This window comes from Erythrolamprus reginae, chromosome Z (genome assembly GCF_031021105.1).
Source record: "Erythrolamprus reginae isolate rEryReg1 chromosome Z, rEryReg1.hap1, whole genome shotgun sequence".
Classification (NCBI taxonomy): Eukaryota; Metazoa; Chordata; class Lepidosauria; order Squamata; family Dipsadidae; genus Erythrolamprus; species Erythrolamprus reginae.
The window spans coordinates 120,231,627-120,248,755 of record NC_091963.1 but is presented as its reverse complement, the minus strand read 5'-3'; the positions used below and the strand labels follow the sequence as shown (position 1 = coordinate 120,248,755).

Here is a 17,129-nt window from a genome sequence, read left to right as displayed (position 1 = left end):
GCAGGTTGCGAGTCCCTCCTTGTGAAGTTGGACTTCTCACGTACCTGCCTCCCAGCTGCGTGGCACAAGCCCTGCCTGTGCTACTCGAGGAGGTAGCCGGGTTGGCGGTGGAGTTCCCCGGACTTATTGTCCTGGGGGACTTCAACCTGACGTCACTCGGCGAAACCTCTGGGTTGGCACAGGAGTTCATGGCCTCCATGACAGCCATGGACCTGACTCAAGTAGTACAGGGTCCGACTCACGAGGGAGGGCACGCACCTGACATGGTATTTCTTTCCGAGCAATTGAGTAATGGTCTGAGACTAAGGGGCTTAGAAGCTTTGCCTTTGTTATGGTCAGACCATTTCCTACTACGGCTTGACTTCCTGGCTCCAATCCTTCCCCACAGGGAGGCGGAACCAATTAAGATGTTCCGCCCCAGACGCCTGATGGACCCAGAGGGCTTTCAGACGGCACTTGGGGTTATTCCAGAGGCACTCGTCCACAGTTCGGCGGAGTCTCTTGCGGAGGCCTGGAACAAGGCTGCAGCGGAGGCTCTTGACCGGATTGTGCCTTTGCGACCTCTCCGTGGTGCTAGACCCCGTAGAGCTCCATGGTTCAACAAGGAGCTCCGGGAGTTGAAACGCCAGAAGAGACGTCTAGAGAAGCGATGGAGGAAGAATAGGTATGAATCTGATCGAACACTTGTAAGAGCTTTTATTAAGACTTACAAAGTGGCGCTCAAGGCGGCAAGATGCGCGTACCATGCCGCCTTGATTGCATCAGCGGAATCCCGCCCGGCCGCTCTGTTTAGGGTGACCCGCTCCCTTCTTAACCAGGGTGGAGTTGGGGAGCCCTTGCAGAGCAGTGCCGAGGATTTTAACACGTTTTTCGCTGATAAAATCGCTCAGATCCGGGCCGACCTCGACTCCAATTGGAAAAGAGAGTCGACTGACAACGAGTCAGTCGAGGTGACTGGGGCACGTACTTGTCCACCTGTCTGGGAAGAGTTTGATCTGGTGACACCTGATGAAGTGGACAAGGCCATTGGAGCTGTGAGTTCCGCCACCTGTTTACTGTATCCGTGTCCCTCCTGGCTGGTCTCGGCCAGCAGGGAGGTGACACGGAGCTGGGTCCAGGAGATTACCAACGCTTCCTTGGGGGGGGGGGAGTTTTTCCAACACTCTATAAAGAGGCGCTCATGCATCCCCTCCTCAAGAGGCCTTCCCTGGACCCAGCCGTACTTAATAACTATCGCCCAGTCTCCAACCTTCCCGTTATGGGGAAGGTTGTTGAGAAGGTGGTGGCACTCCAGCTCCAATGGTCCTTGGAAGAAGCCGATTATCTAGGTCCCCAGCAGTCGGGTTTCAGGCCCGGTTACAGCATGGAAACTGCTTTGGTCGCGTTGATGGATGATCTCTGGTGGGCCCGGGACAGGGGTTTATCCTCTGTCCTGGTGCTCCTTGACCTCTCAGCGGCTTTCAATACCATCAACCATGGTATCCTTCTGCACCGGCTGGAGGGGTTGGGGGTGGGAGGCACTGTTCTCCAGTGGTTCTGCTCCTACCTCTCCGGTCGGTCGCAGTCGGTGTTAGTGGGGGGTCAGAGATCGACTCCAAGGTCTCTCCCTTGCGGGGTGCCTCAGGGGTCGGTCCTCTCCCCCCTGCTATTTAATATCTACATGAAACCGCTGGGTGAGATCATCCAAGGGCATGGGGTGAGGTATCATCAGTACGCTGATGATACCCAGCTTTACATCTCCACCCCATGTCCAGTCAACGAAGCAGTGGAAGTGATGTGCCAGTGTCTGGAGGCTGTTGGGGCCTGGATGGGTGTCAACAGACTCAAACTCAACCCGGATAAGACGGAGTGGCTGTGGGTTTTGCCTCCCAAGGACAATCCCATCTGTCCGTCCATTACCCTGGGGGGGGAATCATTGACCCCCTCGGAGAGGGTCCACAACTTGGGTGTCCTCCTCGATCCACAGTTCACATTAGAGAACCATCTTTCAGCTGTGGCGAGGGGGGCGTTTGCCCAGGTTCGCCTGGTGCACCAGTTGCGGCCCTATCTGGATCGGGACTCATTGCTCACAGTCACTCATGCCTTCATCACCTCGAGGTTCGACTACTGTAATGCTCTCTACATGAGGGTACCTTTGAAAAGTGTTCGGAAACTTCAGATCGTGCAGAATGCAGCTGCGAGAGCGGTCATTGGCTTACCTAGGTATGCCCATGTTTCACCATCACTCCGCAGTCTGCATTGGCTGCCGATTAAATTCCGGTCACAATTCAAAGTGTTGGTTATGACCTTTAAAGCCCTTCATGGCACTGGACCAGAATATCTCCGAGACCGCCTTCTGCCGCATGAATCCCAGCGACCGATTAGGTCCCTCAGAGTGGGCCTTCTCCGGGTCCCGTCAACTAAACAATGTCGGTTGGCGGGCCCCAGGGGAAGAGCCTTCTCTGGAACCAACTCCCTACAGAGATTAGAACTGCCCCTACTCTCCCTGCTTTCCGTAAAGTCCTCAAAACCCACCTTTGTCATCAGGCATGGGGGAACTGAAACATCTCCCCTGGGCATGTACAATTTATACATGGTATGTTTGTGTGTGTGTTTGTTAGAAAAATGTGGTTCTTTTTAAATATTTTAAATTTATTTGGATTTGTTATGAATTGTTGTATCTTACTGTGAGCCGCCCCGAGTCTGCGGAGAGGGGCGGCATACAAATCTAAATAATAAATAAATAAATAAATATTTTTTTTAAAAGTAATTATGGGAAGATGCCATTGAAAAGTTGCAGGGTAGAGCATTTCAGCTCAGTGTTCTAACTTAATGATTACACCAACTTTCTGAATTTTCTTTCTCTGTTTATGTAAGGAGCTACATGTGTTCTGAGGTCTAAGTTCTCTGTTTCTCAATACTGGGATGATTGCAGACGTTATAATGTCACTGTGATCCAGTATGTAGGAGAATTGATGCGCTACTTGTGTAATGCACCAAAGGTAATTGATAAGATGGACTAATACTTCAGAAAACAATATAACAAAATGATAAGGGACTCTCTGTCAAATTGTATATAGCAGTGTGCAAGCAATACAGATACAAAATCTTGAAAATAACTATGCTCGTATAATATTGTGGAGACCTAGGCCTAGTTTGTCATAAACTCTAAGCCTCTTTATATATTCCTTTCTCCTATATCCATTCCTCTCCCTTCATGTAACCCAATTCCCTCCCCATTTCCTATTTCATGAAAAATTGATAATTATACTTGCAAGCAGCAGGTCATAGAGCAGATATATGTAGCTATACAGATACATATGTATAGATAACTCTATTATATAGGTAAAAGGAAAAAATGTATTATTACTAATCATTCGCAGAACAATAGTGTTGTAGCTTTATATGGGAATGTATAGTTTAGTACAGGTAGACTGATGCTATGGTGCAATGGCACTATTGCTTCATATATTCCTCATAAGAAGGGTCTTGGCAGTTTTTGGAACAGACCCAGATACATGGAGATAAAACAAAAGTATTCTAAGAAGGATGTCTACGAATTTCAAAATGTCTGTCCGATACCAACAGTTTAGGGTTGCTTAGTTTTATTTTCGTATGAAGTTTGATTTGAAACTGGCCAGTTCTAAGGCTGAATTAATCTTTTATAGATCTGGCGAATTCTCCTCCAAAAAAGAATTAGGGGGAGTTTTCAAAAGCAGAAATATTTGTGTGGAGCTTAATAGATGACAACAATTTTTCTGTTGAGGAGTAGGGAGGGAATAATCATTGTTACAACAGCAGTAAACAACATGTTTTCTAGGAATAATCATTTGGTTATAAATGCTAGAATGTGGTAGTTCCTAATATTTCTGCTAGGCTTCAGTCAACTTTGAACCCCTGATACTTGCTCAGAGATACTATTCAAGTTAATACTAAGGTATTAACCAGAATTTGAAAACCAGACCTGCTTTATATATCTACCAGTGACATGGATTTCTATCTGTTTAAACTAAAGGCATCATAGCTATGCAACTGTAGTCTGAAATAGGTAAAGTTTCCTGGTAGCGTTTCTAGACTAATTGTAAACAATCTTTATGGACTGTCACTCCTTCCTACCATCTTGTAGGATATTCTTCAAGCAATCTCTTAAAAAACTGGTTTGCTACCTGACCAGTTGGCATGGCCACTGCTAATACAGTGCTAGTATTTATTTTAGAGAACTCTAATTTCCTTGATATCTCGCCTGGCAGAGAGACAATGACCGTGACCATAAGGTGAAAAGGGCTATTGGCAATGGAATGCGAACAGAGGTTTGGAAGGAATTCCTGAATAGATTTGGACCTATCAAAATCTGCGAAGTCTATGGAGCTACTGAAGGAAATTCTGGTTTCGTTAATTATGTAGGAAAAGTTGGAGCAGTGGGAAAGTCCAATTTCTTTATTAAGGTAATGAGAAGTTCTTAGGCTCTGTAAATGAATAAAGAAAATATATTGGCCACATCTAGCTACTTAGATCTCTAGTTTCTATATGCATAGAAATATAAGGTCATAAATTATATATTTAGAACTACTTGAAATGGAATTGCAGTAAAAACCCCAATCCTAGCACTTTCAATTGTCTCTCTGAGTTTGTGGAACTGTCTGAGGCCACAGACAGAGGCCCTCTATATGACTGCTTTTTTGCTGTAGGAAAATGCTTGGGCAGTGTCTGAAAGATTTATTTTATTTATTTTTATTTATTTATTTTGTCCAATACACAATGAGGGTTTCAGTGGGTATCTATCTATATACAGATAGTAAAATACATGATGAAGGTTATAGAGGAGATACTCATAGTAAAATATATCTAAGAAATAATAGAAAAGAAGATATAGTAATAGAACATATCAATGAAAGAATAGAAGAAGAGATATAGGAATAGAAGAAAGGTATAGGGGATATAGGAGAGCAATAGGACAGGGGACGGAAGGCACTCTAGTGCACTTGTACTCGCCCCTTACTGATCTCTTAGGAATCTGGATAGGTCAACCGTAGATAATCTAAGGGTAAAGTGTTGGGGGTTTGGGGATGATACTATGGAGTCCGGTAATGAGTTCCACGCTTCGACAACTCGGTTACTGAAGTCATATTTTTTACAGTCAAGTTTGGAGCGGTTAATATTAAGTCTAACTCAAAAATCCTTTTAGACAAAAAAAATCCCGAGGATGCCTTAATTGGCTGGATGTAAGACAGTGGGTAGGGTTGTCTGTCTGTCTGTCTGTCTTTATCTATCTATTATCTCCCACCTTTATTACTTTATAAGTAATTTAATGTGCAAATATACTTAATATTTCTTTCTCATCCTAATCTTTGTCGTGGGTTTGGTCTGAGAGACAGTGACTGGCCCAAGATTACCCAGTCATTTTTCAAGCATAAGGTGGGACTAGATCTCTCAATCTCCTGGTTTCTAGGCCATCACCTTTACTACTACATCAAAAAGTGAGAGTGGTATGCCTGTTGGAAGTGAATGTCCTCTTACCTGTGACAAAAACCCTGAGAAAACATTAGTCCAAGCATACCTGATTATCTGCACCACTACATCACAAGATTTGTTCAGAGGATAAAGGAAGAGGCTTAGCTCTGCAGGGTTTAATTGAGTGACTTTATCCAGCATGAAGTTCCTTCTGCTCATTAAATCCATATAAACCTGTCATTAGTGCCTGTTTGCGGCTCATATTTTTACTTGTCTGTTCAATTTCAGAAACTATATAACTATATATTCATTCAATATGATGTGGATGCAGATCAGCCTGTGAGAGATGAGAAGGGGTTTTGCATTCCAGTGCCTACAGGTATGTTTTCTAAGACAGATGGCCAAAAAGAAAGAAAGCTAGACACATTTAAGATAAATCAGACTTTGTATTGTAAAGAATTGACCCCATAGAAAGAGATACGGCCTTTCGTGTAATCTTTTCAAACCTGCTCCTCCAAATCAATTGGGCCACAATTGAATGGCTTCAATCAATGGCTTCAAAACTACCATAAATCCCAGGCAACATCAGGTATATGGCAGAGTTCTCCAACCTTTGTGGCTTTGCAGACCAGTAGGGGAGGAAGAAGGGATGGTTTTGCATGAGAGGTCATAACATACATGTGCAGCTCCATTTGTGTGAGCAGCATGTACATGTGCCCACTGTTCACACAAATGCATGAGCTCTCCCATTGCTCAAGCAAGTGGAAATGCATGCACATACTTACCCAATGCTTCCATGGCACGGTTGCAAACAGGTCATGGCCTATTTGGGATCCTTGGTCTATTGCATTTGGTAATATGATATATTATTAAAATAAAATTCACACATCCACTTTTCTTTTTTAAAAAAATCCAAACTTTCAAAAAAGTTTCTAGAACTTTGTTTTGGAAACCCTGTGTAAAAAATATTGAGATGGCAACTGTGACTGTGCAATCAAAACCTCAACCCTTTTAATATTCATTGAGGCATGTGAGTTTTGATCATGACATTGCAATCAATCCAGTAGTGGTACTCAGCTGGTTTGCACCATTTCAGCACCCACTGCTATCAAAGTGGAGCCTTGGTGTTGCACTGTGCTGCATTGGAGAAACAGCCAATGGAGCGCCTGGTGCAAGGGAAAGAGAAGGCTGCTTTCCTTTCTCCTTCCCTCATGCTGGCTGCGCCATTGCCCATTTTTCCATTGCAGCATAGCACAGCGCCCAGGATCCACTTTGATTGGGAGGGGGGAGTTATTTAACATCTGGTTCACCCAAGGTCAGATTGGCTGTCTTGGGAGGCTAATCCCACATATGCAGCAGAGCTGGAGGACAGGGATGGGCCAACTCTCCCACAACAGCCAACCTGACCCTAGGTGAGACAATTGTTGAATTATTTTAATTCCATCACCGAGTCAATCTCTTGACAACTACCCTTCCCGGTGAATACTCCTGAGCTGTTTTCACACCAACGATCCAGACTGCATGCTGCCACTCCATAGATGCTTGGCTTACATCTTTCTATTGCTTCCTGCAAGGATTTTGATTCAAGAATGAGAATGCTAGCAGATTGCAACCCCTGCCATGTTGTGATGCCATTTTATTGGCGGTTCCAGCTATTTTTCTCTGTAGAAGATGTGGGGCATTCTTTTTACATAACCTAGTGCTAGTGTATTACCTGTGAAAGAAAAAAAATATTTTCAGCAAAGCATGATAGAAATGGAAATATAGCATTCTGCCAGGCCCATAGTCAATATGTGAAGTCCAAGGTGGGTCTGACACAGTTTGGGAGTGAGAGAGATATGCCACCACAAATTCCTTTCTGCAGATGCCATAGTAACAAACACAGGAAGGAATCAGGAATCCTGCATAGGATTGGTCCTAATGACTGTACTTGTGGGTGTGGGGATGTGAGATGGGGTTTTGACCCAGATGTAATCTAAGGGACTCAGAGTTGGAATTATTCCAGTCGAATCCAGACATGGCTGTTAATAAATCTGACACAGCGAGAAGCACAGGCATGGAATTGATTATTTCTCAAGCTATTTGGTTCATTGACACAGCATTTGCGATGCTGCGATTTCATTGAGGCTTCCCTCACTGGAAAACCCCACCTCCGGACTTCCGTTGCCAGCCGAAACACCGGTTTTCGCACTGGTGGGATTTCCCTGCTGGGATTCCCCTGCAGCATCGCAAAATCCGGAGGTGGGGTTTCCCATGGAGGGGAGCCTCAAGGGAATCCCATCAGTGTAAAAACAGGTGCTTTGGCTGGTAAAAGGGGTGAATTTTGGGCTTGCACGCATTAATTGCTTTTCCATTGATTCCTAAGGGAAACATTGTTTCATCTTACGAACTTTTCCTCTTACCAACTTCGTCCTGGAACCAATTAAATTCGTAAGACAAGGTATCACTGTATATATTAAAAAATCCATTCATGTCAGATGATAGTCACACTCCTTTTGGACACATTGGATGATGATGCTCTCATAAGCACATAGTGCAAAAAGATTGCTAGCACATTCTTATGGTGAAGTGAGGAAAGTGTAAGTGAGAAAAGGCTGGGGATTATATCCCCCTTTCTTTTCTGGGAAGTTATTAGGGCCTACAGCAGTTGATGATTGGAAGATTGGATAATCCTTATTTAGAGGTGCTATTGGTTCTTTGTTGTGAGACATTCATTTATTGATTCCTCTTGATTCCCTTTTCATATTCTAGGGCAGACAGGTTTACTGGTGGTAAAGATAAGTAATATAGTCCCATTTGAAGGCTATGCAGGAGATTATGGAAACACAGAGAGGAAAATTCTCCGTAATGTTCTGAAGGACGGAGACAGTTATTTTAATACTGGAGATCTTTTGATGGAAGACCATGAAGGTTTTATCTATTTCCATGATCGGGTGGGAGATACTTTCCGGTGAGTCTCACTGTTCATTCAGTTGGTACATTGGATCTGTAGTTTTGCCTACCTGAAATAAGATACTGAATAGGGCATGATTAATTTGTAATCACTATGAATTTATGACTTTTTATTGCAATTTAAAATTTGAAATTCATTTGATTGAGGAAAGTACTGTTCAATGATAGAGAACCATTTTTAAATGGCCGCTCTGAACCGCTCCGAGTCTTCGGAGAGGGGCGGCAAACAAATCTAATAAATAATATTAATATTAATAATAATAATAACAACAACAACCAACAACAACCAGTTTGGTCTAATGGTTAAGGCACCAAGTTAGAAGCCAGAAGTCTTTGAGCTTCTAGTCCCGCCTCATAAAAACTGTCTGGATGATTCTGGGTCAATCACGCTCTCTCAACCCATTAAGAGAATTGGTTGATCAATACTGAGTTGATCCCCTCAAAAATGTGGATCTTGCATCTTTGGGAAAATTGAGATGTAGGAGTAGGGGGAGGAGGAGGAAGAAGAGTTAAAATATGCTGGCTAATTCCAAGATAACTAATCTAGGATTTTGATTCAGTGAATTTGATTCATGTAATATCCAATATGAATCACAACTCTGAATAATCTCAAAGCAGAAACAAAATCATCCCCAAGAACTCTAAAGAAGCAAATTATTGCTATCCTACAATATGCTATACTACAATGTGTGAACCAACTGCCAGAATTTCCCAATCCAAGTATACATCATAAAGTTGCTAGGATTGAAAAATACTCTATAAATTATAGTGAATGCCAAAGAACAATTGAATGATAAACCTGAAACTCCCTATCTATGGCACCAACCTATACAGGACACTGAAGATGGTCCCAAGCATGGAAGAGCTGCCCGTTGCGGGCGCTACCAGTGCACTCCCAGCGGCGGGCGTGGACATCAGCATGAGATTCAGCTTCCTGTGCATGCAATCTCATGCGAGAATGCTCATGCGTGCGAGATTTCACTGGTTTTGGGTGATTTCTTTGCTCCCGCGCATGCACAGAAGCCAAATCGCGCACAGATGTGCATGTCTGCCCACCAGTCAGCTGGAGTTGCTTGTGCAGCTCCATTTTTCCAACTGGGATTGTGTACCTGACTGTACCAGCTGCAGCACAATACTGGTCCCAAGTCTGGTAATAATTGCCTGCAAGGAAACAAGCAAGCTCAGAGACCAATAAAACCAAACATTTCAAACCTGAGCTGCATGTATGCTTTTCTAATGGATAACGGAATGGAAAAAAATATTGTGAGTGAAGCCATCTACAGGAATATCCAAATGCTAAATAATACATTTGTTACATTTTATGTGATGGTAAGTTAATCCATACTTACATTATAATTAATCAATGATTTGTTCCATGAACATGGTTAACAAAGTAATCATCACTGTCATTTTCTTTTAACCTTCTGGCAACCATGGACTTTATTCACACAAACATTATTTACTATAGCTGAGTGACCATAGTAAATAACTTCCTCTATTGTTTGGAATTTTCCGTATGCTTGCTAGCAGGCTCATCCTCTTGAGTTTACCTTAGTGAGTTAAGTAATATTTTCTCTTGATAATAAACCCAGAAAAAAATATTATGAGTGAAGCCATCTACAGGAATATCCAAATGCTAAATAATACATTTTAAAAACATTGTACCAACCTGTGAAAGAAATAAATCCCTCCTGTTTCGGCAGTTGGAAAGGAGAGAATGTGGCCACCACTGAGGTTGAAATGACATTGGCAGCTTTGGATAACATTGAGGAAGTCAATGTATATGGAGTACCAGTGGCAGGTGAGTTTGAAACACCTTTATACTCTTCTACACACCCTTTCCAATGCACATTTATACATCTTATTTGCAGAATATTCTTAATCTGGTTACTGGATTTACCCACTGAGAGTGTTTGTACAATATCTTTAATTATAAATTGGCCTTAATCTTAACCCTATTAATTTATTTGTCAATTTGTATGCCTCCTTAGCCAAAGTTATACAGTGGTACCTCGTGATACGAACCCCTCGTGATAGGAACCCCTCGTGATACAAACCCAGGGTTCGGAAATTTTTTGACTCTTCTTACGAACTTTTTTTGGCTTACGAACCCACCGCAGATTGCAAAATGGCGCTCCGCTGGGCGCCGCCACCCGGCTGTCACCTTTTAAAACAGTCAAGGGGCTTCTCGGCGTTCTCCCGAACCCTGAACCCGGAAGTTAGGGTTCGGGTTCCGGAGGTTGCCGAGAAGTGCCCGGCTGTTTCAGAAGGTTACAGCCGGGTGGCAGCGCCCGGCGGAGTGCCGTTTTTGCAATCGGTGGCGGCGTTTTCGGCCGATCTGGAGGCTGGAAAGGAGGTGGGGAATCCCAATAGGGAATTCCATGGGTGGAGCTTTGACGTCACGAAGACGTCCTTCCTGGAGGCCGAAACTTCCTGGAGGCCGAAACGTCCTTTCCGGAGGCGCTTCTCGGTGGCCTCCGGAACCCGAACCCGAACTTCCAGGTTCAGCATTCGGGAGAATGCCGAGAAGCCCCCCCGGCTGTTTCAGAAGGTGACAGCCGGGCGGCGGTGCTTCTTGGCAGCCTCCCGAACCCCAAAAGTTCGGGTTCGGGTTCGGGAGAATGCCGAGAAGCCCCCTGGCTGTTTTAAAAGGTGACAGCCAGGTGGCGGCGCCCAGTAGAGTGCCATTTTGTGATTTTCTTTCCCTTTGCATGCATTAATTGCTTTTACATTGTTTCCTATGGGAAACAATGTTTCGTCTTACGAACCTTCCGCCTTACGTACCTACTTCCAGAACCAATTAAGTTCGTAAGATGAGGTATTATGGAACTGCAACACAAAAGGGACACTTCTAAGGACCCATAAGATGACAATGTTTAAAGGAAGGGACTTAGAGTGTGCCTCCATAGAAGTCTCAGAGAGAGACAATCCTTCAGTAAGCAGGTCCTGTGACAAGTAGGGATTTAAAGGCGGTACCAGTATAATTATACCATGAAGGAAACTGGAAGCTAGTGGAGTTACCCATTGCAGGGGTGCAACATAAGCAAACTTGAAGCACTCAGCACAGTACAATGGTCTTCAGAACTCAATATGGAACGCACTGCAATATAGTATAACAAACAAGAAATTACTAAGGCATTAGAATCTGGAGGGGAGATAAAATAGATTTGTCTTTTAAGTTTCATGTGTGTACTGTACATTGTTTAGATGTAAATATATTGTCAGTTGTTATCGTTTTAATGTATATTTGTAAATAAAAATTATTTTTTAAAAAAGAATCTGGAACATATTAATATTTGCAATAATTGCTCTTATTGCATTGCCTGACAACTATTTGGCAGCCTTGCTCAGGCAACCTGACCCCTTTTTGGTAGATAGAAGTTTTCCTGCAAGACCAGTAAGAGGAATATGCTGAAATTTGTGAGACAAAAGAGCTGAAAGCTGCTTTCTAGTCTTGAAGCAGATATTACGTTGGATCATAGGGTAAAGTCTTGCCCAGTAGTGTGTGGGCAGTTTTGAATTATTGCAACATGATTTACATGGGGCTGTCTTTGAAAAGCATCTCAAAAGTTCAGCTGGGGAAAAATGTAGCTGCATGGGAAATTATGTGCACTCCATGATCAGTGTATGTTATACATCTGATCTGCAAGCTAAATTGGTTGCCCATTTGCTTATTAGATGTGTTAATAACTTACAAAGCACTACATGAAATGGGACCAGATTATTTGAGATGCCTTTTCTCACACACTACATTTACTCACTGCACCAGAACTTTGCATACTAGAATAAACCATAAAAAGTAAACCAAACATTCACAATGAAGCCAATATCTTTCATAGTTTAAGCAAATTATATAATCAATCATTATACTGAAAGGTTAGCACTGACAAGTTGATTAGATTATTCATTACCTGTAGTCTATCAGCTATTTCAAATCTGTAAATAGATTGATACAAGCCCAAGGATAAAAAAATCTAAGTTAGATAGAATAGAGATGTAGTCCTGAATTTTCTTTCAGTTAGTGCCATCTTGAAGATTTACATTGCACTGCAAATAGATCTGCAGCATATCCTGCTACTTTCTGTATTTTGTGATATGGGACATAGCAAGATAAGCCTAAATCATAGCACCAGTCATGATCTGAGAATGAGATATTGTCAGCTTCATGGGGGCAGAAGATGGAATGAGGGACACCAGGCTATTTTGGTGAGGTTTCATAATGAATGAAAGTTGTTTTGCCTAGCAGCAGCAACCAACAGTTTTATAATTTATATATATATAAATGGGAGGAAATTATCCCATTCTGGTTTGTTCTAGGGCATGAAGGAAAGGTTGGGATGGCAGCCATACGGCTGAAGGATGGGTGTTCCTTTGATGGGAAGAAACTCTTCATACATACCAAGGATTATCTGCCTAGCTATGCCATACCCCGCTTCATTCGTATCAAGGTGAGAAACAGTTGCTTTATGCTCTTGCTTACCATTAGGAAAAAAACTCAAAACCACATCTCTTAACATCTTAAAGTATAATAGGAGTAGAAGTGCTAATGCCAATCATAATATTATTGGAAAGGAAGTAAATGTAGGTTTGATTTTATTTAAAAAAATAACAACAATAACTGCATTAAATTATAATAAGGATTTCTAGTAATGAAAGTTATCAACTGAATCAGCACAGAGTTTATTTGCTTTAAAATGTTTTCATTTTATTAAAAGAAGAAACACATTGATTATTTATGAGTTGTGGTGGTGCAGTGGTTGAAGTGCAGTACTGCAGACTATTCTGTTGACGGCTGGTTGTCTGCAATTTGGCAGTCTGAATCACACCAGACTCAAGATTGACTTAGCCTTCCATCTTTCCAAGGTGGGTAAAATGAGGGCCCAAATTGTTAGGAGCAATATGCTAACTCTGTAAACCACTAAGAGAGGGCTGTTAAAGTGGTATATAAGTCTAAATGCTACTGCTACTGCCATTTTAAAATGGGAGCAAAAATGGAGTAATGAAAGTAAGAAGTGTATATAAATTCACCTGAAATGAATTTCAGCAAGACAATGCTGAAAATGGGGAAAGTCTTGAACAAAAATTGAAAAAGACAATGTAATGATGTTTGTGGGGAGAGGAGGAGATGGAGCAGGACAGGTGAAAATATCACAAAAGGATGCCAGAGGAAATACAGGGGAGGAGAGGGGATAGAGAAATTAAGGAAGGCAGTAGCCCATAATAGAATAGAGAACAGAATTCTTTATTGCCCAAGTGTGGACACACAAGGAATTTGTCCTGGTGCATATGCTTTCAGCGCACATAAAATAAAAAGATACATTTGTCAAGAATCATGTGGTACAACACTTAATGATTGTTATGGGGTCAAATAAGCAATAAAGAAACAATCAATATTAATAAAAATCTTAGGATGCAAGCAACAAGTTACAGTCATACAGTCCTAAATGGGAGGAAAAGGATGATAGGAATGATGAGAAAAACTAGTAGAATAGAAGTGCAGATTTAGTAAAAAGTCTGACAGTGTTGAGGGAATTATTTGTTTAGTAGAGTGATGGCATTCGGGGAAAAACTGTTCTTGTATCTAGTTGTGAGTAATGAGGACTGAAGAAAGCAGGAGGAAACCAGGGTAAACAGTAAAAGCAAATATTAAGCAATAAGAAGACTGGGAGAAACAAAGTTGGATATTTTACAATCCTAGTATAGTGGAGGGTAAGCATTTCTTTGTGCTCAGGTTACCTGCCTTGGCCGACTCTAGCTTGAAAGCGGCAAGAAAACATGGGATTTGTTAAGTTCTGGTATTGAAGAGACTTGGAGGCAGTAGTAACTAACAGCTATTTATTGAATAAGACACATATCCAGCAAAGGAACCATCTGGGAAGCTCTCTCTTTAAATACAGGGCTGTCAGCTGGTTCAACCAATCAGCGGTCTCAGTTTTCCCGCTTCAGAGAGCGGACCTTGGAGTAAACAGGTTACACTTATTCAAACTTAATACATAACAGGTTTCATCCCATTTCCGCAATCCAGGAGTTAATCTTTAGTATATGACATGCTAGAGCTTTATTAACAAAATGGTTGGTGACATACAGAGTCTGAGATCTTCCAATTTCCATCTGCCTTCTGAACACTGCCCTCCATGGTCATTCTGACATTGGCTTTAACAGAGTACAGAGTACAGACACACTGGTGTTTCTCAAAAGATCATTAATGTTACACTTGAAATGTCTAGCACTCCTTTTTTGTGCTGCCCAATTTCCACTCAAACAGAGAAGAGACTGCATTGCTCAGTCTGTCACTAACCAATACAGGTTGTCCTCAACTTACCACCAAAATTGAGCCCAAAATTTCTGTTTGTTTGTTGAGACATTTGTTAAGTGAGTTTTGCCCCATTTTACGTTATTTCTTATAATAGTTGTTAAGTGATTCACTGCAGCAGTTAAATCAGCAACACGGTTGTTAAGTGAATTTGATTTCCCCGTTGATTTTGATCTTATGATCCTGGAACACTGCAACTGTCATAAATAAACCCCTTTTTTCATTGATTATAACTTTGAATGGTCACTAAATGAACTGTTGTAAATTGAGGACTACCTGTACAGGTTTTGCACAATTCTAGGCATCACTATTTGCCTAGTCCTAAGGCAATTTGCTTAGTATCTCAGGGGATAGTATGCTTATGTCCTATCAGCTATGCTGTTTGAATTTACTGTACTAAGTAATTTTAAAAGATAATCTGACTTCCATATCTATAACTTGTTAGTTATGCAATCGGATAGATGGTAAAACCAGCTGTTCTTAAGATCCCCAACACTTGTTCATTCATGCCTTGCTACACGAATGTGGTGTGATGGATTTTTTTTCATGAAAAAATAACACATGGTGGGGAATCCATGAAACAGTTTCTTTAATTTGTCTCACACTGGGAGAGTAAGGGAAGCACCATTCACTAGCTTTGTTCATGAGGGAGGGCAATAGCGAAGGACAAAATCCTGTCTCTGTTTTCACAGCTGCCTTATACTTCCTGCAGGAAAAGTTGGAGATCACAGGAACATTCAAGCAGTGCAAAGGTCCGCTGGTGAGGGATGGGTTCAATCCTGCCATCATCAGTGATCCCCTCTTCTTCCTGGATGACTCAGAGAAGAACTACATACCCATGACTGAGGAGATCTACAGCTCCATTTTAGAAAAGAAAAGAAAACTCTGAAAGAAGATTCAAAAAGGAGTGTAGCAGTGTTACCAAAGCAGCTTTAGAAGTGGCAAGATCTCTGAAGGCAGCCATTCATGTTTTGATTTTGCTCAAGAAGAAAAGATATATAGCCAGAATATTGATTCTTCTTAATGTATTTGTATATTCTTGAGACATCTGTTTAATCCACTAGCTGGGGAATTCTTTGGAAATAATAAAATGTTGCGACTTTCTCTTACCATAAGAAATGTTTGCTTTGGAATGAAGCTTATTCTCAAGAAAGTATTTGGGAAAGTTAAGTCTTTTCCTCCAGTACGATTCCACATCCGGGTCTTGGACTTTTCACTTCCTCCGCTTGGACAGTGCGCCCCAAAGCCTGGGGTGAAAGGGTTTTTGGGCCCGTTCGGCGAAGGGGCTGGGATGAAGAGCTGGGGCCGATTCAGCCAAGGAGAAAAGGCAGCGCTCAATGTCTGGGGGCAGAACACTCAGGAACAACCAGGCATGGCCAAGCAGAGGAAGTGAAAAGTCCCATTCCGTCCACATCCTGCTTTGTGTCCAGTGTGGGAGAGGTTATATCAAAAGAGGCTCAAAACATCAATATATTGTTAAAATTTACAGCACGTGTCTAACATTTCCTTCACCCAAAAGCGCTCATTTCTAAACCCAAATCCTGTCATATCCATTTGTATATTATTATTTTAAATACATTTTAATATCAACGTAATCTAACAACCAATCTTAGACAAGAAAGGCCTGGATTCAAATTACCATTTGATTTTGATGCTCACTGGATGAATTGGGCACTTTTTCTCAGCTTAATCGCCTTCATAAGCCTCTAATTGAATGGGTAAAAATATGGGAGGACCCTCATCATACTTTTTGTATCCCGACTTGAGAAGGGGGGAAAAGGGACATTGTAATCTTCACCTTCACAAACACAATCAAAACAGCCACTTCCATTAATATTTTAGATATAACTGGCTGACAAACCACACCCAACGAGTAGTCCTAAATGGGTCCATGTCCACATGGAAATAAATCAGTAGAGGGGTACCACAAGGATCAATCCTAGACCCAGTACTTTTCAACATATTCATTAATGACTTAGATGAGAGAGTAGAAGGGGAACTAATCAAATTTGCAGGTGACACTAAGCTGACAGGAGTGGCCAACATCCCAGAGATTAGGCTCAAGATACAGACGGACCTAAACAGACTAGATTTCCGTTGCCAGCGAAGCGCCCGTTTTTGCGCTGCTGGTATTCCCTGCTGGTATTCCCCTGCTGGTATTCCCCTGCTGGTATTCCCCTGCAGCATCACAAAAACACGGAAGTGGGGTTTCCGATGGAGGGGAGCCTCAGGGGAATCCCAGCAGTGCAAAAATGGGTGCTTCGCTGGCAACAGAAGTCCAGAGGCGGGGCATCCCAGCGCCGGCGGTGGGTTTGTAAGGTGAAAATAGTTTGCAAGAAGAGGCAAAAAAATCTTAAACTCTGGGTTTGTATCTCGAAAAGTTTGTATGACGAGGCGTTTGTAAGACAAGGTATCAGTGTACATAGATTCATTC

The 17,129-nt window shown here is 42.2% G+C and overlaps 1 protein-coding gene across 1 annotated transcript in view; it reads left to right on the top strand.

Moving 5' to 3' along the window:
• Window positions 1-15,814, top strand: part of LOC139152897 (long-chain fatty acid transport protein 2-like) — a 39,533-nt gene extending 23,719 nt beyond the window's left edge. Inside the window, exons 4-10 of the mRNA XM_070726265.1 lie at window positions 2,857-2,981; window positions 4,230-4,424; window positions 5,719-5,809; window positions 8,182-8,380; window positions 10,086-10,183; window positions 12,700-12,830; window positions 15,408-15,814. Of these exons, the coding sequence (XP_070582366.1) occupies window positions 2,857-2,981; window positions 4,230-4,424; window positions 5,719-5,809; window positions 8,182-8,380; window positions 10,086-10,183; window positions 12,700-12,830; window positions 15,408-15,584 (1,016 nt within the window). The 3' untranslated portion in view covers window positions 15,585-15,814. The remainder of the gene's footprint in view (window positions 1-2,856; window positions 2,982-4,229; window positions 4,425-5,718; window positions 5,810-8,181; window positions 8,381-10,085; window positions 10,184-12,699; window positions 12,831-15,407) is intronic.
• The last annotated feature ends 1,315 nt before the right edge of the window (window positions 15,815-17,129 follow it).